Raw genomic sequence first — 22289 nt, 5'->3', positions numbered from 1 at the left:
GGAACGGAATTACAAAACACACAATCGTTTGTAGAAAGCATACATTTTTCTAATTCACCATCAGATTTTACAACATAACCTAATAATCCATCAAAATCAAGACCTTTCTTGACTACTTGTCATATATAAATCAAACTCTTTAAAGCTTGTTTTTGCCATTTTTTTTAATTATGTAATCTAAAAAAAATAAATTATTTGTAATCTAAAAAAATATTTTATATATTCTTCTTAATTCTATATAAATATGACAAGGATTTAAATTACAATATACACAAACAGGGGAACAATCACGTTGTGTATTTCACAAAGAGCCTCGTATACAAAATCACGCTTTTTACAAATAACATTAAGTAATTCTTTCATGCACTTCAGTTTTTTGCAGCTTTTTCACAAATTTGTGAATCGTGTTCGCTTAAAACCCAATATTGCATTAACATTGACGCTTTCCTTTTCTTCATTCTCAATCAGTTCATTAGTTGGTTGAAATTCTTCTAACGGAAATAAAGGCATAAAGGGTGAATAGCTATACTTGTCATAACCTTCACAAATGATACTGTAACTATAACTCCTATTTATTCAAAAAAGAGAGGAGCAAACTATTTATTCACTTTTTCGTTAATGATATCATAACCACCATCTTTATTTTTAACAAGTTCCATTTCATAAACTACGCCCATTTTTTATTACGTAATCTAAAAAATAATTACAAAATATTTTATAACATAATACAAATTTCAAATATTTCACGTACCATTTCTTTTATATTTTAAAATAAAAAATAACAATAAAAAATTATCAAAAAATTATTTTATTTATGAAAAATTTCTTTGAACGATCATTTAAGGCATAACCAATTTTAGTCTTTTGATAATCTGGACACAATTCTACGTATTGAGTTGTTGTTAGTGCTGGTGTCATAAAACTATTTAACGGTCGTACTATTATTTTTACCATTTTTTTATTATGTAATCTAAAAAAAGATTATATATTTATTTTATCATCAAACCATATACATGTTGTTATTTCTAAAAGTTTTGTTTTCATATCACCAAAAAATAATTCTTGACAAATTTCTTCAATATATTCACTACAAAATGAGCAAGTGAAAGTGTTTCTGTTGAGACATCCAGTTTTTAAGCAGCTTGTAATATAATATTATCCATTTTTTTATCTAATCTAAAAAAAGTACTCAAATATTCCATCGTATTTAAAAATGAACGTTGTAATTCCTCACGAAAAATTATTATTTTTTCAGTCTTACTTTGAAAATAAAAATAATTCATTATTTCTTTGCGAAATTCAGGAACATTTTTTATAAAATTTGTGATAAATAACTTTTAATTGTTTTTTTAACATTATTCTTTCTTCATGTTTAGATTAATAAACAAAAATCTTTTATGTCTACATCTGTTTTCATATACATAAACATTGCTTTGCCTCTTCTAATAAATTCTTCTTTTTCTCTCGATACAATAAAATCATCTTCTTCAATTGCAAGATTGGAAATCGCAATCATATAAGAAAAGATTTCTGTTAACAAATTTCGCAGATTTACATTTTCTTTTATGAGTTCACTCATTTCTTTCATAATTTCCATTATTTTTTTAAACTCTTTTAATATTTTATCTTGATGATCATGAATAGTTAAAAATTCTTTCAGGATAACAAAATGAAAATAAAAATTCATCAGATATTTTTTGCAAATATTCCCATAATTCATTTTCAGAATGATGTACTCGGTTAAAAAATTTAGTAATCCAATTAATATCATCTTCGTTTCAACTATTATTTTTAATACAAGTATCCATTTTTTTTTAATTAGTTGTTTAAAAAAAATTAAAATAATTAAATAAACAAAACACTATCATAAAAAATAATGGTTGTTAACATTGTTCTAAATTAGGCGTTTAAAATTTTTTCTTCAAAATTTTCTACATTTTAAAATTTGTTTCTTGTTTGCTGCTATTATTACATTATTTTTCTGATAACGATGAAACAATTCAATAGAATTATTGCTCTCTATAAACGTTTTCATAACAACTTTCAAATACATGTTTTGTATTTTGATATCGTCCCAAACATAAGACAATAAACCTGTATCTATATCACGAACACAATTTCTCATTTCTTTTCATTATTCTTCATTCAATTTTAATATTTAAGCACCATCAACAGTTTGTAAAAACTCCAACATGTTTTGAATCATGTTAGACATAGCATTACACTCTTCTTTAATCAAATCCCATTTATATATTTTTTCAAAAGTTTCCATGTTTTGTTAAATGATCTAAAACAAGTAATTACAATTTAACAGATAAATTATTAAAATCATATACTAAATCATGAGTATATTCGATATGTTTATAAGCAAAAGTTAATAATTTTGAAAAATTTTAACTTATAAATTTTAAATCATTTAAATAATTTTGAATAAAATTATATATTTCCATTGAATTCATAACACTTAACATATCTATTTCCATTGAATTAAAATCACAAATTTCTAAACAACCTAATAGATAAATAAAACAGCAAATATTCCAAATAATGTAGCAAACATTATTTTATTAGTAGACTAAAAATAAAAAAAATTACTAAATTTTACATTTAGTATATAAATTATTGTTGTAAATGCACAGCATTATAGTGAAGCTGCACCGAACAGTAAACGCCTTAGGGATAAATAATAAGATAAAAAGAGTTGAACAGAGTGAGATAAAAGTACAAAAGGACAGATGCCCGGTGGAAATCAAAGAGCCTCAAAGTAGAAAATTACTAAAAAAAATGATAAGTATAATGTTGTAAAAGAAAACAATAACAATAAACAATAGTCGAGATACATAAGAGTCATTTACTGTTGCTTAACTAGATTGTTGTTAGTGTCAAGCGTAATGTGTAGACAGTATCAGTGATGGAGCAGAATTATTCGTTTTATAAGTAGTTATCATGTTGTCTGTATTATTAGGGTGGTAAACATACATTGTCAATTTAAGTGTATCATGGACGTCTCGAGTACAGTAAGGATTCGTGCCCTATGGTACAGTATGAACACAAGAAGACCTCCAACTCTCGCCCGAGACAGGCATCCCATAAAACGTTCCACTCTGGGTATACACCAGGGTATCTCGTCAAAGTATCCCATTGTGTTATCCCAAAAGGACTATTCTCAGAGTATCCTGTCAGGACGACTGCCACAGAATTCTGAATTGACACTGGGACCAGAGGACACTTCGTGGGGCTCAGTACAACTTGCATACAATTGTAAGTCACTTTGTTGACATGAGTGTCGATAAGTGCAGTGTTTTGTTGCAGCATCACGAATGTCAGTGAGATTTGTGAACTATTTTGAGTTTTAAAGATGTGCATGTAATGTAGACAGTCAATGCAGTGTACTTTGTGTGTGTGTCTACTGTAATAGATTGTCTCGATGGTATAAGCTATTAGTATAAAATTGGTTGAAGGTCATTAAAAATGGTGTAACGTATTTTATATGACATGTATTTTACAACAACATGTATTTAAAAAAAATGTAACTAACTATTGCAACTTGATAATCTGGAAAATTGAAATAAAACTAAACTACTATAGTCACAATAACTTGTGTGTATAATTAACAAAGTAATAATGTGTATATAGTAGAGTAGAATTATTCGTTTTCTAAAACAGTTACCATGTAGCCTCTAGTCAGTTGAACCGACTGTATGTATGGCATGGCTGACTTTGTGTCGTATACAGTGAATATTCATTAATAAAAATATGTTATAAAGAATAATTATAGAAGAAAATCAAAGTAAATTAAAAAGAGAAAAGTAAAGTGTTATTTTTAATGACCTTTAACCAATTTTATACAAACAGCTCATACCATCGAGACAATCTAATACAGTAGACACACACACACAAAGTACACTGCATTGACTGTCTACATTACATGCACATCTTTAAAACTCAAAACAGTTCATAAATCTCACTGACACTCGTGATGCTGCAACAAAACACTGCACTTATCGACACTCATGTCAACAAAGTGACTTACAATTGTATGCAAGTTGTACTGAGCCCCAATAAGTGTCCTCTGGTCCCAGTGTCAATTTAGAAGTCTGTGGCAATCGTCCTGACAGGATACTCTGAGAATAGTTCTTTTGGGATAACACAATGGGATACCTTGACGAGATACCCTGGTGTATACCCAGAGTGGAACGTTTTTTGGGATGCCTGTCTCGGGCGAGAGTTGGAGGTCTTCTTGTGTTCATACTGTACCATAGGGCACGAATCCATACTGTACTCGAGACGTCCATGATACACTTAAATTGATAATGTATGTTTACCACCCTAATAATACAGACAACATGATAACTACTTATAAAACCAATAATTCTGCTCCATCACTGATACTGTCTACACATTACACTTACGCTTGACACTAACAACAATCTAATCAAACAACAGTAAATGACTCTTATGTATCTCGACTATTGTTTATTATTATTGTTTTCTTTTACAACAATATACTTATCATTTTTTTAGTAATTTTCTACTTTGAGGCTCTTTGTTTTCCACTGGACATCTGTCCCTTTGTACTTTTATCTCACTCTGCTCAACTCTTTTTAACTTATAATTCATCCCTAAGGCATTTACTGCTCGGTGTAGCTTCAATAAAATGCTTTGCATTTACATCAAAAATTTATTTTCCGCATGGACAGCGGAGCAACGATTATCTTCCTGACTATCACATGCACACTAGGTAAATTTGTTTACCTAACAAAACCTTCAAAGAAGAAAACCTACTACATTAACAAACACATGCTTATGCATATACACCTCACATCCTGAAATATCACTTTACTTTTCTCTTTTTAATTTATTTTGATTTTCTTCTGTAATTATTCTTTATAACATATTTTTATTAATAAATATTCACTGTATACGACAAAGTCAGCCATGCTATACATACAGTCTGTTCAACTGACTAGAGGCTACCTGCTAACTGTTTTAGAAAGCGAATAATTCTACTCTACTTCAGATACTCCTTGTTTCATTACAGTCACGTGACATATTCACAGTTAATCTTATAACTAAAACAAAATTCTCTACAATCCCATATTAAGAGTTGTAAGATATATAGAGATTATTAGTTTGTTAAATATATACACAAGTTATTGTGACTATAGTGGTGTAATTTTATTTCAATTTTCCAGATTATCAAGTTGCAATAGTTAGTTATATTTTTTTTTAAATACATGTTGTTGTAAAATACATGTCATATAAAATACGTAACACCATTTTTAATGACCTTTAACCAATTTTATACTAACAGCTTATACCATCGAGACAATCTATTACAGTAGACACACACAAAGTACACTGCATTGACTGTCTACATTACATGCACATCTTTAAAACTCAAAACAGTTCATAAATCTCACTGACACTAGTGATACTGCAACAAAACACTGCACTTATCGACACTCATGTCAACAAAGTGGCTTACAATTGTATGCAAGTTGTACTGAGCCCCACGAAGTGTCCTCTGGTCCCAGTGTCAATTCAGAAGTCTGTGGCAATCGTCCTGACAGGATACTCTGAGAATAGTCCTTTTGAGATAACACAATGGGATACCTTGACGAGATACCCTGGTGTATACCCAGAGTGGAACTTCTTTTTGGATGCCTGTCTCGGGCGAGACAGGCATCATTTTTTTAGTAATTTTCTACTTTGCGGCTCTTTGTTTTCCACTGGACATCTGTCGTTTTGTACTTTTATCTCATTCTGCTCAACTCTTTATAATTTATTATTCATCCCTAAGGCGTTCACTGCTCGGTGCAGCTTCACTAAAATGCTTTGCATTTACAACAAAAAAAAACAGCGTGTAATAAATATCTTTCCATTACGCACTTATTTCTCTTATATGTCCCTTTTACTGCTACCAAGATATTCCACGAGTCTATACATACTTAACGTATTATAGGACTCGTTGTTTGTAGAGCGACACCTACAGAAGGCTTTAGAACACGCTACAGGCATTGCAAACCCTCGAATCAACCTGGAACGCGAGAAGATGTTCAAGATAATGAATGGAGACTGTTTCTATCCAATGGCAGACTGGCCACTCGATATCCAAATGATATTTTGGAACAAAGTCACCTCAGACCTGGAAACTTTTAAATTGACAATATTTTTCCTAGGGAATGGTTGCTTGCCATTTGTCTTATTTACATTCCTCATTCTTGGGTTCAAAAGAGACCCACCCAAATTTAATAAACGAATTTATCAAATAAAATGGATTACGAAGAAATTAGAATCACATAACAATAGATGGTACTACTTTAACATTCACTACAACCATATGAGATACCTCAATCTTCAACCTCTCCCTTACCCGAAACCAAACCGCGACACTATTTTTGACGATATCTGAAGGACGAAGAGCGGACACGAATCTTTATAAACAATACATCTTACGGAATAATATAACACAAACCTGTAATTTTAAAATGATGTATATGCTTATTTAAATATGTAAATATCAAAATATGTTAATACTGATTCATTTATTAACTATTTAACCCTTACTTTCAATGCAATTCATCGCATGATGACACACCACACAGTTACCAAGCATATACTACACTTCTGTACTTACTAACAGTCAATGTCTTATACAAACACGTTAACATTTTTTCCCCTTGTTTATATGTTTTATATAAGTATTTATATGCAATTATTAACTATTATTCAAATTTGTACACATATCGAAATACCACTAGTGTGGCACTCACAAAACAAATGACAGCCACACACTAATAATTCTCATACCACTTATATGTAGGACAGAAACAGTCAAATACTTACAATACAAAAAGGATGCACACTATTACTTACCTTTAGGACAACGAACGAAAATTCACTCCATCAAATGAGAGAAGAGCAATTGGTCCATTCAGCATGAGAACCCTTTTCCCACCAGGCAAAAACTTCAGACATGACAGGGACGTTAAACGATGGGTGGACAACGAAAAGAATGCTGACAGCACTGACTGACAAAATGATAACAAACATATCTGACCACGTACTGACAAATGAAGAAAAGGAAGCACTTGGAAAAGGGTTGAAGTTTATACCCAACTCACAGAAAGTAGGAAGAGAAGTATACGAGGCTAGTGTGGAGAAATTCAAAAGAAAACTACGACTCAAGATGTTCTTCAAGGAAAGAAAGGAGCAGAAGAGATTGGTATTCTAAAAGAAATCCCGTTGGACACCTCCAGAAACAGAGAATGAAAACATACTCGAATATTTTGGTAAGATAGACAGAGATCTAGAGGAGATGTGAAACAGAGAGATACCGAAAAAGAGAAACAATCTGAAACTAGAGGTATGGCGGGCACTGAAAAACTTACAAAACAACCAAGACATTGTTATTAAAAAAACTGACAAGAGGGGTGGTTTCTGCATCATGAACAAAATAACATACGAAGAGAAAGTGAATGAACTGCTAATGGAAAGAACAGTATACAGAGAGCTCCAGACTGACCAAACGAATAAGATTGTGAGAGGAATTACTAACATGTCAAAATAGATGCTTAAACTTCACAAAATTAACGAACAGACTGCAGATTTCCTTCTTCCTCACAAACCATGTAGACCACCACTATTTTACGGACTTCCAAAAATTCATAAACCTAACATTCCGCTATGACCATTAGTCAGCACATGCAGCGGACCAACAGACAATCTATCAGAATACCTGACAAAATTCATACAACCACTAGTCGAATCACTACCAGCCTACATTAAAGACAGTATACACTTTCTCAACATGTTACAAAATATACGACTTTAATCTTCGGAATTCATCTTTGTGACGGCTGACGTGACATCACTCTACACCAACATCCCACATAGAGATGGCATAGACGCAGCATCACACTACTTGAGGCTCATACCAATACAAGATAGACCAACTGACTGCCCATCCCCGGGTATCATAGGTAACCTAATAGAAGAAATTCTATCAAACAGTACTTTTTCCTTTGGTGACAAACACTACCATCAACTGACAGGCACATCAATAGGTACACGAGTTGCGCCATGCTATGCGAATTTATTCATGGGGAGGCTTGACGAACAAATCACTAACCAATTTCCGAACCACATTACTTTCTACAGAAGATTCATTGACGACATATTCTTCATTTTTCAAGGACCCATAGAAGTGTTAGATCAGATCTGTAACTACAAGAACACCATTCATCCAACTATCCCCGGTGGGCACAGGACCTAAATAAGACGTCTTTTGAACGTTCAAAAGACGTTCAAAAGACGTCTTTTTTACATCTTGTGCCCACTGGGTCAAATTCACTTTTAATCACTCAGCGACATCAATAAACTTTTTAGACATGCTACTGTACAAAAATGAACAAGAGAACATTCACACGACCATCTACCGAAAACCAACTGACACAATAGGACTACTTCATTATGACTCACATCATCCTACACACACCATACCGGGCACCATATACAGCCAAGCTCTCAGATACTGCGCTATCATTATAGAATTTAACAACCTAAAAAAAGTACTTAAATACCTAACTATGACACTAGTACTTAGGGACTATCCTCTGCACATCATCAACAAAAACATTGCAGGAAAATACAGAACGACTAACGATAATTACACCATATACTCCCATTGGACAACAAATCAACAGCATTATTCTTACTAACTGGAACATGATTGACCCAGACTTACAACTACAGGACATATTTCCACACAAACCACTATCAGTACATACAAACTTAAAATCTATTAAAGACTTACTAATACACACTAAACACCAACAATAATAACTGTACAAAAAATATCAGCTTTTACTTCAACCCCTCTATCAACATCATCTAAATGGAAACGCAAAACTTTTTATGAACAAAAACACTGGTTCATCAAGACTCTAAAAGCTAACACAAATTTGTCATCGGCGTTCCAGGCCTCGCTTGTCTCAGTCTCTTATTCAGCATAAAAGCCATTTTTAAAACCGCATGCTATTCTGTTTGAACTCTGATACAGAGCGGTGAGTTTAAAATTACTTCAATTTATTTACTTTCTTTGGATATTTAGGCGGATTAAGATTCCTATCAATCTTTAAACATTTAAACATTCCCTGTATACCACTGTTTATTGATAATTCTAAATTTAACTTTTATAACAACGACAAGCGGATATTTATCATTAAGAACACTTTTTACATCCTCGTCACGACTTAAACCAAAGATAATATTTACTTTCAAAATGGTATGCCCACATGTTTTTATTACTTTTATTCTACTCGCAATTATATTTGTAGACAATTTATATGTAATAATATTTATATGTAAAGGTACTTATGCCTTTGTTTTTTCTCATTTTACTAAGGTTTTAAATATACAGTTATAATTTATAAATATGCACCAAAATGACTATCAATTTGTGTTACGTGTCTGTGGTACATAATAAATGTCATATGATATCTATGTGAATGCCTACATTGACATTCACAAATAGATACACAAAGGCCCTGGTCAAAGTTGACCAAGAAAAGAACAAACTAAGTCTAAGACAAACCATCCCATCACAAAGTACTGGTGTTTTACAAATTTTAGGCACTTGCTCGTTTTTAGAAAAGTAGTGTCCACAGGGTGTCGACCATTGGTCAGGCGCCAGACCTTCGAAACTTCCTGATGACAATTAATGGTCCTGATGAGAATGTCATCTTGACGCTAAATGGGTAATTGGATAATAAACACCTATATTTTATTCATATACCACTCAATACACCGATGATTGTAATTCTAAGATTTGTACTAATATTTCTAGAATTTATCCCTGCTAATTTATGCCTATAGAGTTATACTTAACCCAAACTGAGTCATTAAGACATTACTCTAACACCTATTTAACACAATAAATGTGTGAAACAGCCATTGTAGTATATATAATACATATAAATAATTTATGGATGTCTTGGAATATATATGTATGTCCATGGGGTAAATGTGTATGCATAAACATGCGTGAGCACATATATACTCATGTGTTTGTATGAATATATACGTAACTATTTTTTATCAGTGATTGTTTGTGCATATGTATGTATTTATGTTTATATTTGTAGACAGATACATACCTATTTTTATGTATATGTATGTATGTTTGTTGGTATATATATATGAAGAAGGGTATGTATATATATACATTTAGTGGTTGTATGTGTACAGCCAAAATGCATAACCACTGCCAAGTACTACCTAGTTTCACATTAGGTGTCCAGTACTACATAATGTGCTTGTGCATATCAGGCTATACATAATATGTGTTATGTTACTATAAATATACATGATATTTAATACATAATTACTGTCAAATACTTTAAAGGTACTACATCTAATATTGTTTATATAGTCACTGCATCTTTTTAATATATATATTTATCATACCTATAACTCAAGCCACACCACACTAACTATATATAATACGAATCATTCCATTCCAAATGTTCTACTAGAGCTCTGTTACATACACCATCTGTTAGCTACTTAAAGAACGAATAATTCTACTCCAACTCTGTGACATACACCCATACACATCCCTCTATAAAAAATAAGTAATAACACTTAAATTATATCTAAATGTACACACATGTCATTGTTAATGTATCATTCTCACGCTTTTAAAATACTATAATAATGCTAATAAAGAGTTGTTAAGCTAATGAGAAATAAAAAAAACACAAATTTACATCATTACTAGATACCAAATAACTTAATTTTGATAACCAGCTTCTAACCACTAATATTGTTTTGAAACTAAAAACTCCTACTAAAGAAACAAGTCACCATAAATATAAGTAAACACTATCTCAACCATACTATACATATAGCTTGTTTAACTGACAAAAGGCTACCTGCTACCTATTTCATAAAACGAATAATTCTTCTTCACTTCAGATACTCCTGTTAACATAACAGTCACATGACATTTTCACAGTTACTCTTATAACTTTTACATAATTCCATATAATCTTAAATTATTAGTTGTAATATATATATATATATATATATATATATATATATATATATATATATATATATATATATATATATATATATATATATATATATATATATATATAGTTTGTAAGTTGTAGAATAGATAGATAAGAGTTTGTGTTATAATATTAGTGGAATTCTGTTTAAACCTTCCAGATTATCTAGTTGCAATAGACTGCTATTTTAAAATACATGATATTGGACTTCCAGTATTCACGTCTAACTTACGTTACAACAGTTTGAATGACTTTCAACCAACTTTATACTTACAACTCATACCGTCAAGACAATTTACTACAGTAGAGACACACAAGTACACATCATTGACTGTCTACATCACATACACATCTACTAGACTCAAAACAGTTCACAAATCTTACTGACCCTCGTTATACTGCAACAAAGCACTGCACTTATCTACACTCATTTCAACAAAAGTGACTTAAAATTGTATGCAAGTTATACTGAGCCCCACTAAGTGTCCTCTGGTCCCAGTGTCAATTCAGAAGTCCGTGGCACTCCTCCTGACAGGATACTCTGAGAATAGTCCTTTTGGGATAACACAATGGGATAACTTGACGAGATACCCTGGTGTATACCCAGAGTGGAACATCTTTTGGGATGTCTGTCTCGGGCGAGAGTTGGAGGTCTTCTTGTGTTCATACTGTACCATAGGGCATGAATCCATACTGTACTGGAGACGTCCATGACACACTTAAATCGATAATATATGTTTACCACACTAATAATACAGACAACATGATAACTACTTACAAAACGAATAATTCTGCTCCATCACTGATACTCTCTACACATTACACTTACGCATCTCGAATATTGTTTATTGTTATTGTTAATTTTTTAACATTATACTTATAATTTTTTAGTAATTTTCTACTTTTAGGCTCTTTGTTTTCCACTGGACATCTGTCCTTTTCACTCACTCTGCTCAATTCTTTTTAACTTATTACTTATCTCTAAGGCGTTCACTGCTCGGTGCAGCTTCACTAAAATGCTTTGCATTTACAACAAAAATTTTCTCTTCAAAATTTTCTACATTTTAAAATTTGTTTATTGTTTGCTGTTATTATTACATTATTTTTCTGATAACGATGAAACAATTCAATAGAATTATTGCTCTCTATAAACGCTTTCATAACAACTTTCAAATACATGTTTTGTATTTTGATATCGTCCCAAACATAAGACAATAAACCTGTATCTATATCACGAACACAATTTCTCTTTTCTTTTAATTTTTCTTCTTTCAATTTTAATATTTGAGCACCATCAACAATTTGTAAAAACTTCAACATGTTTTGAAACATGTTAGACATAGCATTACACTCTTCTTTAATCAAATCCCATTTATTGTTTTTTTGAAAAGTTTCCATGTTTTGTTAATTGATCTAAAAAAAGTAATTACAATTTAACAGATAAATTATTAAAATCATATACTAAATCATGAGTATATTCGATATGTTTATAAGCAAAAGTTAATAATTTTGAAAAATTTTAACTTATAAATTTTAAATCATTTAAATAATTTTGAATAAAATTATCTATTTCCATTGAATTCATAAAACTTAACATATCTATTTCCATTAAATTAAAATCACAAGTTTCTAAACAACATAATAGATAAATAAAACAGCAAATATTCGACATAATATAGCAAACATTATTTTATTAGTTGACTAAAAATAAAAAAAATTACTCAATTTTACATTTAATATATAAATTATTTTTAACTAAATATTCATTAATGTCTGCTTTATTTATAAAGCTACAATATCCATAACCACATTTTTGTACATCTTTTGGCGATCGTTGAAAAGGATTTATTATCAGTAATAAAATTTTTTTAATTTGTTTACCATTAAGGTCCACATAGTTTAAATGTAATTACGCGATATATAAAATGCCATTTCAAAATTGCATCATAAGGTGTAGATCTCATCATGATATACAAACCAATTTCTTCTTCCACGTAGTTATCACATTTCATATTTATATTCAATTTCATTAAAAATTGATAAATTTTAAAATAAAAGGTACGCTATAATAAACTTTGCTTTCATTTTTTAATTGTTTATTAAAATTTTCATAAATCCATATCTTACTACCTTTACCACCATTATTATGCATTTCTTCTAAAATGGACATTAGTAAATCTAATTTATTTATTTTACTATTATACAATCAGTTGAATAGAAAACTTGGATAGTCGGTATAAATGGTATAAGCAGGCCTCACATTTTCTTCAATTCTATCAGCCATAATTTTTACTAATGTTATAAAAATAATAAAAAACCGTAAATATATATAAAAAAGATATTACAAAATTATTTTCCAGTGGAACCAAAACCACCATTTCTTTCTACTTTATTGATCTTTGTCACTAGCACTTTATGACAAGAACAACCATCAATTTCTATTATTTTTTTTATAGCTTTAAATGTTTTCACAAATCCCATTTGAGCAATAGCATCTCACGTTTAATAATATAATCTTCTTTTGAATAATTCATCAATATGATTTTAATTTCATCTTTATAATCAGCGTCTATTATTCCTGGAGAATTAAACGCAACAACACCATATTTAAGAGCTATACCTGATTTTAAATATATGTGACCTACTAAATCTGGATCTATGAAATCAATAGATATGCCAGTGCTTACTAAAATACGTTGCATAGGTTGAAGTATATAATCCTTTGTACTTCTCAAATCAAAACAAGCACTATTTTTTGTTTCATAAAAACACCATTCCTGTCCATCTCTTATTTGAATCCTTTTAATCCCTTTTGCTTCATAAGAAGACCATTGGTTACGTTTGCAACGTCCATCTCTTATTTTAATCATTCTAAAAATGTTTAAATACATACATTATTTTTAAGATCAAAAGAATAAACTACATGTTCCTTTTTTTTCTGTGAGAAACAATGCAATCTTTACAAAAATTTGATTTACAAAAAAAAACAATTAAAAAAAAACAAAAATATTTTTTACAAAGATCGCAATGTCCAAACCTATGATAATAAAAGTCAAATTGTTTAAATCACTTTTATTTAATTCTCTATTTAAAATTTTATTTATATAAGGTAACAAAGGTATATTTGTATGAAACTCGGTATCTATCCATATGTTATAAAATCAGTCGTCTACTTTTTTACTAATTTTTATCATAATCTTCTACAAGTAAAGATTTTTCTAATATAACACTTCCATTAAAATGTTTGTATTTCAACTTTACAATTTCTAATCTTGTTTTTTCATAATAACGAATCTCAACATTTTCCATTTTCTTGCAATTTAAACACTTTTTTTTTTGCACTAACTTCAACTGAAGATGTTGATGTTTGAACAAAAAAAATTTTTTTCCTTTTATATAAAATGGTAGTCATAGCAACATAAACCATTTTATTAAAATAGAATTAAAGTATCAATGTACATACTTTAAAGTTCATCATGCCACATTTTGAACTTTAAACTTACATTACAACATCATTACATCATCATTATGTAAGGAATGTCGTTCTTAAAAAAACTTGTTTAGTACTCGTTTTTTAATCTCTCTTTTCAACTCAAAACAGTATAAAAGGAGCTCATTTTAATTTAAAATTTATTCAAACTACATTTAAAAAAGATGGAAAACGAAATTGAAACTGTTTATTGCAATGATAACAGCATGTCAACTTTGCAGATTTAGCAGCTGACACGTAATGGTATCTTGATTTTAAAGAAGAAAAAAATATAAAAGATAAACAATATTCAACTGTTCCTCTTAAACCTCTTGCACAACTCATCTATGTTAAAAAGAGTTGATCTATAAACCAAAAATCGATACTAGTGAAATATTACTACCATGGAAATACAGAGAAATGTGTGATCTCAATAAAACAAATTATTTAGTCAGAGCTGAACTGAAATTAACAAAAGACGACATCAAGTTTAAAATTGGCCCCTAAGGTGAAATTACTAATAATGTGGTCTTTAAATTTAATCGCAACAAAATGACAAAAAAAGTGTTGGAAGCTTTAATGGATAGTATGCAAGGTGCTCAAAACAGAGCTTATCTCACTGTAACTTATCCTAAAACGGGTATATTAAAAACTGTGAAGTTTAACGGATACACGATACGTTTAGAAAAAGAAGAGGACGAGATTTATAATACAGAGTACGAAAGATTATTAGCTGTAGAACCTTCTTTCCACAACACCATCAATAAAAACGATGTGGCTAGAAGTTACAATATGAATATGAAGAAAGCAAACTTAAACAAACGTTAAAGCATTATTTTTTGTTTCCTTATATATTTAACAAATGGGAAAATGATAACTTGAAGAAAAATTGTAAAATATTAACAAACGTTTACCCTGCTTGCGTAGTAACCGCCTTGCAAGACCAACCACCTTGCTTTTCATTCAACGATAAAGTTTTCCATAATGGGTATTATAGCATTTATACACCTGTTTCTATTTACAAATATTTTATAGAAAAAAAAGTTTGCGAAGAAGGAGATAAAGTTTACATTTATAAAGCCTTTGATCGCTGTAATTTTCATGAAAAAAGTTTAATAGAAATGTTTCCTACAGCTCAATGGTTTTTTTCTTTAAAAGAAACTTTAACATTTCAATCGTTTTATACAGAAAAGAAGACGAAGTTTATAATTATAACACCAACGAAATAGTATCGAAACAACCTATACACAGAAACACTAATTATACCAAATATTATGTCACCGCAAAATAAGGATTATTTGCAAGACATTTTCTTATTTGTTTATTATTTTTCCATTTTAAAAAGTTGATATACATGTTTATTTATTTGAAATATATTGTTAAAACATTCGCGTTTGTCTTTTTTTAACATATAAACGCAACAAATATTGTTCTTTATAAAGCGAATAAAACTCGCATATTTATCAACATCAAACTCTGTATATTGTTGAATATCGTTACTTTCTATAAAGCCATTATCGAAATCCTCTAAATACAAGGTGAACATAAGCGTTTCATACTTTGGACAATGTTCGTGTGTATGTTCTTTAGTCATATTATGTTGAAAATGTTGTAAACATAAACTTTCATTAATAATATATTTAGGAAGTTTACTCAATTTCGGAAATAATAAACTGTTTAAATCGAATGAGTATATTTTTTGGTCTTTTATTGGTCGTATTACATCCTATATTGCCACCTTTATAAAAAACGAGATATGTTCGTATTTTGAAAATATTGCTTTTAAATACTCGACGACAGAACTTCAAAATATAATTTAGCCAGTGTGTTGAAATGTAGGATAGTAGTCTAATCCATGTATATTACTTAGACAATATAAATATATTTTTTTATATTTTTCTTTCAAAGTTTCATATTTTTCACAGGGAATGACTTGTGTATGATAAAACTGTTTTTCGCTAATTAAGCGTAGACATAATTCTCTTATACAATTTTTTCCCCAGCAATGATTATCTCTGTTGGTGATAAATTCGAAATCGAAAATCCACAACTAAAAAGGTAAACTTTTTTTTAACAAAAAAAAGCGTATTCTTTTGATAAAATGAATAAAAAAGTATAAAAATCATTAAAAAATTTCGCGTTGATAGCATCATTAATCGCGTTGATAGCATCGATAGATATCGCGTTGATAGCATCATTAAAAAAATTCATAACAATTGCGCTGTGTGCGCGCTTGATGAAGTGTCTAAAAGATATAAACACCATGAAAACAAGTCTAGAAATTCTTCACCCTCATCTGTTCATGTAGAAGAAGAACATTATACGAATAAAAAATCATTTGCATTTCTACAAAATGCACTCGATTCTAAAAGAATAACATTAAATTCTTACCGTATTGAAAAATGTTTTAAAAACAGTCAATTTAAAAATTTGCTCGAAAATCCTCAACTTTGAACATCTCGGCGATAACTATATAGCTAAACTCTATAAAACCAAGCTCACTGTTTTGATACTAGACAGAGATATCAAACCTACTTTTGATCAAACAGATGGCGATCAAACTGACGGTTTCGTAGATACCTTTACTACAAAATCTATACCTACCGTCTCTTATTTGATAGAAAACTAGATGGAGCTTTAAAAAAGAAATCAGTTAAAAGAAATATTGAAGGAATTATAAAGGAAGGAACCAGCGATAAAAAAACTTTATTTGTTAATGTATTGCACGCTATTGTAACTGTATTATTACGAGTTTTTTTAGTTTAGAAAAAGAAGAATAAAAAAATGGCTACTGATCAATCTTTGTCTCGTTTTTTTAAAAATTTTGAATTTAAAAATTATTTTATAGTAGTTTATGCTTTTGACGAGCTTAGCCAAAAACAAACTTATATTCCTATTATTAATAATATGAAAATAAAATGGTGTTTTTATCATTTATAACAATGAAACCACAAACGAAGCAGGTCAACATTGGAGAGTGTTGATGAAAATAGACAAAGCTCATTTTTTTTGTTTTGATAGTTTAGGAGAAGAAAGTATATTACAACAAATTCCAAAAACATTTAAGATTTAATAGACAATTATTTGAAGCTATAGAAGAAATAAATAGTAATATACAAATCAACACTATTAATATTAACTACAATGAAATTGAAATTAGTTCTTATATACGACAAACAAATCATTTTTCTACAGAATGGACAGCAGATAATTATGAGTTTATTGGTTTACCAAATTTATTTTAAAATATAGTGAAATGACTAATAATCAAAACATATTTTTTTCATATAACAAATTTCCTTTTCAATGGAATGATAGCATTTTGTGTGGTGCGTTTGCAGCTTATTTTGTCGCCCTAGTATTTCGAAGTGAAAATGGTTTATATACTGATCAAATTTATTTACCTTCACTGTGCAGATTGGTAAACCGTTATTTTGGCGCAGTAACAACTCTTCATGCATCCAACTAATTTAGCTAAATCTGTATCCATTTTTTTAATTTATACAAAAAGAACTAATTCACTATCTCGATGAAACTGCTAAACAACTGTTTGAAAAAGACATGCAATTGCATTTATATATGAGAAAACAGGAAAAGCTGGAACGAGAGCTATTGTCTATGAAAATAAAAGAAATTCCTTTGAATCATGATAATTATCTTGTTTAAGTTGTAATGGAAAAAAGACTATCTTTATAAAACGTAAAAAGAAAAAAACGAAAGAAAAACAAAGTCATCATTTATTGTATATTTTTATTGTTTAGAAGATTTTACATAATATTCTTTACAACTGTCTATTTTTAATATACTTCAAACACTTTATCGGGAGCCATATAAGGGTTTGCAGGTTTTGTAACAACAGGAACAGGAGTAGCCACAGTTATTGTTTTTTTGCCTTTCCACGCTTTTATTATACCGTATAACAGCGAACCCACTTACAATGCGTTGGTTACATTTATAGCGGTAATAAAATCAGCTAATCCTCTTCCGCGTCGATTTTTGGTACGTCGAATTTTTCGAGACTTTCGTCTATAACGTCTTTTACGTCGATAAACCATGTTTTAAATAAGTGAAAATCTGAATACTGTTTTTGTCTTCTCCATATATGAAAACAAGTTTTTATACTTTTTTCATACGTTTATACGTTTTTACGTTTATGTTTATACGTTTATACGTTTACGTTTATACGTTTTACGTGTTTACGTTTATACGTTTATACGTTTTTTTTATACGTTTTTATACTTTTTTTATTCTTTTTTTTATACGTTTTTTTTTTTTATACTAGTTTATTTCATAAGATGACCATGTGAAACATCATCTTGTCCTTTCAGTAACCAAAGATTAAATGTTTATTTCATTTTGTTTACAAAATCTTCATATAACATTTCAAATTCGTGTTTTTTTTCATGAAAAATAAAATCAATATTGGCGTTTTCATTAGAACAAGTTAATTCAATTTCTGTCACGACATCCAAGCAAAATAATAGTTTAAAATTTCCCTGGACTTCTTTTAGTCCATCATTAGCATCAAATTTAGAAACTTCTATACTAATGAGTGATTAGTTAAATTTGTTTAAACCAGATTTAAAATCCATTTTTTTTTTCATATGAATTTTTTAATATAAAAAAACTAAATTTATAGTTTTTTTTTAAAAAAAACAACAGAAAAAACACTATTAATTATTTTTTTTAACAACTTATTTTTGGTATCTCGTTACCAATATAAAATTTTTCTTTATTTACATGACTTATCTTGTATAATTTATGTATAATATCATAGTCTAATATTAGGCCTCCAAAAAACGTTGATGATTTCGTATGACCATTTTCTTTTGTACCACTGATAATTTCGGCAATGCCATTTTTATATTCATAGGTGAGAATGTAATCGCCTCGTACAATAGTGTTGGTTCTTAAATTTTTTAACTCGTTTTTGTTATATTTCTTCATGTCTTTTAACAAGCATATATATTCGTGAGAATTTTCTTTGACATGTTCTCGAAATTTTTCGATTAAACATTTTTTACAATATTTTTTCATGTGTGTTCTTCTTTTCGCTTGTTTACACACTTGCATTGAATTCAATTTTTGTAAATAAACGTTTGCAGAGTTTAGCTTTTTGTACTTATTTTTTAATTTGATTAAAATATTGTTTTAAATACACCACCAAGTATGGGTATATTACCTAATAAGTTACCAAGGATACCTTTACCGCGTTTTCTAAGTATACGTTTTTGTCCTCTACCAATTAAAGGATGATAAGGTCTAGGGTGAGGTAAATGTCTTCGATGTGCAAAAATATATCTTTTAGCTCCCCTATGTCTCCTCTGTCTTCTATGTCACCAAAAAAGTTTTTTTTATATTTTTTTTTTCTAATAAAAAAATATAATAGCTTACGAGTTTTTTTTCTTTTTTTTAGAAAAAAAAGAAAAAAAAAGTCGCTCCAAAAATAGAAGCGATTTAAAAAAAAGAATCAAAAGACTGTTTTTTACACCAACCATATATATATATAAATAATTTTTTTTTGTAAAACACATTATTTTTTTCTATTTTTTCGACTTATATTTGCTTCTTTTATTCATGTTTAATATCGACATACGATTCAGCAGTATGAACCCAGCGTTTTTTTCTTTTACCACCTCTTCCAAGTTTACGGTTTGTTTTATTATCTTTATATCTGTTATTAATTCTTCGTAAACAAGATAATATTCTTTTACAATTACTCAGTAAATACTGACTTTCAGTCTGTGTCGATGTTGAACTCTGTTTTGTACCAGTTTGTGTTTGAACTGCTTTTTTTGTTCTAGGAACTGTTGTTTTTGTACGTGCCATATCTACAGTGTTTAGGGATCTAGGAGTATACCTTATTTTAGGCATTTATAAAAAAAAAAATATTTTTTATTTAAACTTTATATATATTTTTTAATTATTACAAAAAGCAACATGGTGTTTTTAAAATAAAACAACTAATAATTTTTTTTAGTAAAAAAAATGAAATACATATCCATTAACAAAATACAATATGAAGTAGTTCACGATGGTTTTTTTAAAAACCACTATATTATCCAAAATGGAAAAAAAACCCCATTTCAACACGTACGACCTTATTCAAGCATATTAGGTAATTTTTTTATATTATTTTATATAAAAAAAGAATAAAAGATTTTTTTATAAAAACTTTTTTTTTCTTATAGATAAAAACATGGAAAAAATGGAACGCTTTTTACAAAGGGTTGTTGAAAGACACGAAATTACAACCAACAGAGTAGTGGGACCTTCCCACTAGGATTATTCCCCACGTAAGTTTAACTTTACTACTTTTTATTAATAAATTAATATAAAAATTTTTTTTAATATTCCCTCTCACTTTTTTAGAGAGTCCAGATCCTGAATCTCAAGAAGATGATTCTTAAATTATGTATATTTGTTTTTTAAGGAAAAAAGTTTTTAGTCTTTTTTTTATATTCTTGTTTTGTTTATAGTTTTTTATTTATATTTTTTTTGTTTATTCAATTTTTTATGTTATCTTTTAATACAATAAAAAAAATGATTAAACAAATTATAAATCATACTTCAAAAGAACTGATTCATGATTGGAAAGAATTAGCTATTTATCTCAAGTTTAGAAGAAACGAAATTAAAAAAATTGATGTTAGTTATCGAAAAAACTTTGATAAAATAAAAAAAAATTTAATTCTTTACATTTTACAGCACACAAACAAAAAAAAAGAGCGATAAGTTATTTATACTTTGTTTTATCGAAATGGCAAAAAGAAGATGTTAATAATGGACTTTTTTTGAAATTATATGTTGTTAATTTGATTATAATAAATTATTTACAAAACATTTTTTTTCTAATAAATATTATATTTTTTTAGAAGAAAATAAAAAAAATGAATTTTACAAAAATTAAACTCAAAACAGCAGGACGTTTTCAATCACGATGGGAAACTTTAGCTCAATACCTTGAATATAAAAAAGAGAAATCGAATGTATACAACATGATTATCGAGACACAAATGAAAGAATGTTCAGAGTCTTAACTGTATTACATCAAAAACACGGATCAAAATTTGAAGCAGCACGTATTTTATATGATGCATTATGGTATTGGTCATTAGACATTTTAATAAAAGAAACAACTCATCTTGAACTTATAAACAATTTAAAAAATACTTATTATATTTGTTATGATTATAAATTTTCTATACATGATAAATCTTTTTTGTCGATTTACTTAAAAAAAGACTAGTTTATTTTTTTATTATGATTTTTTTATATAATTAAATGTTTTTTTAGCAACTAATAAAAAAAATGGCTGACAACAAATTCCCATGTTGGTTTTGCGAAGAAAAATTTGCTATGAATCAACTCATGAATCATCAACTAGAATGCTCTAAAGACAAATTTGATCAATAAACAGCAGACACATTTGGTCACGAATAATTTACATGTAAGAAAAAAGTAAAAGATTTATTAAATCATGAATGCCATTATGAATTTCTAGAAATTGTTCCAAAAATAGGGTTTTTTGTAATACTCCAGTCGATAATAACTACTATGAACACTCTGTCATATGTTTTCATCATTACAAAGATCAACAAAATCAATATAGGGAGCAAATTATCCAAGATTGAAAAAGAAATTCAAATTATTTAAATCTTTCAAATAACTACATTATGAATAGCATGAAAAATCTTCAAGAAATTATAGCAAAACAAAACAATGATTATAAAGAATTTTTT

At 28.9% G+C, this 22289-nt stretch overlaps 1 protein-coding gene across 1 annotated transcript; it reads right to left on the bottom strand.

Annotated features, from left to right (window-relative positions):
* Window positions 1–13546: 13546 nt before the first annotated feature.
* On the bottom strand, window positions 13547–13948 carry LOC136076286 (deoxyuridine 5'-triphosphate nucleotidohydrolase-like). The gene has a single exon (XM_065789759.1). It carries the CDS (start codon window positions 13946–13948, stop codon window positions 13547–13549), a length of 402 nt encoding a protein of 133 aa, XP_065645831.1.
* Window positions 13949–22289: the final 8341 nt, after the last annotated feature.

Source organism: Hydra vulgaris, chromosome 02, assembly GCF_038396675.1.
Source record: "Hydra vulgaris chromosome 02, alternate assembly HydraT2T_AEP".
In the NCBI taxonomy this organism is placed as follows: Eukaryota; Metazoa; Cnidaria; class Hydrozoa; order Anthoathecata; family Hydridae; genus Hydra; species Hydra vulgaris.
The sequence above is the reverse complement of the archived record's forward strand: the minus strand, read 5'-3'. Positions and strand labels throughout refer to the sequence as shown.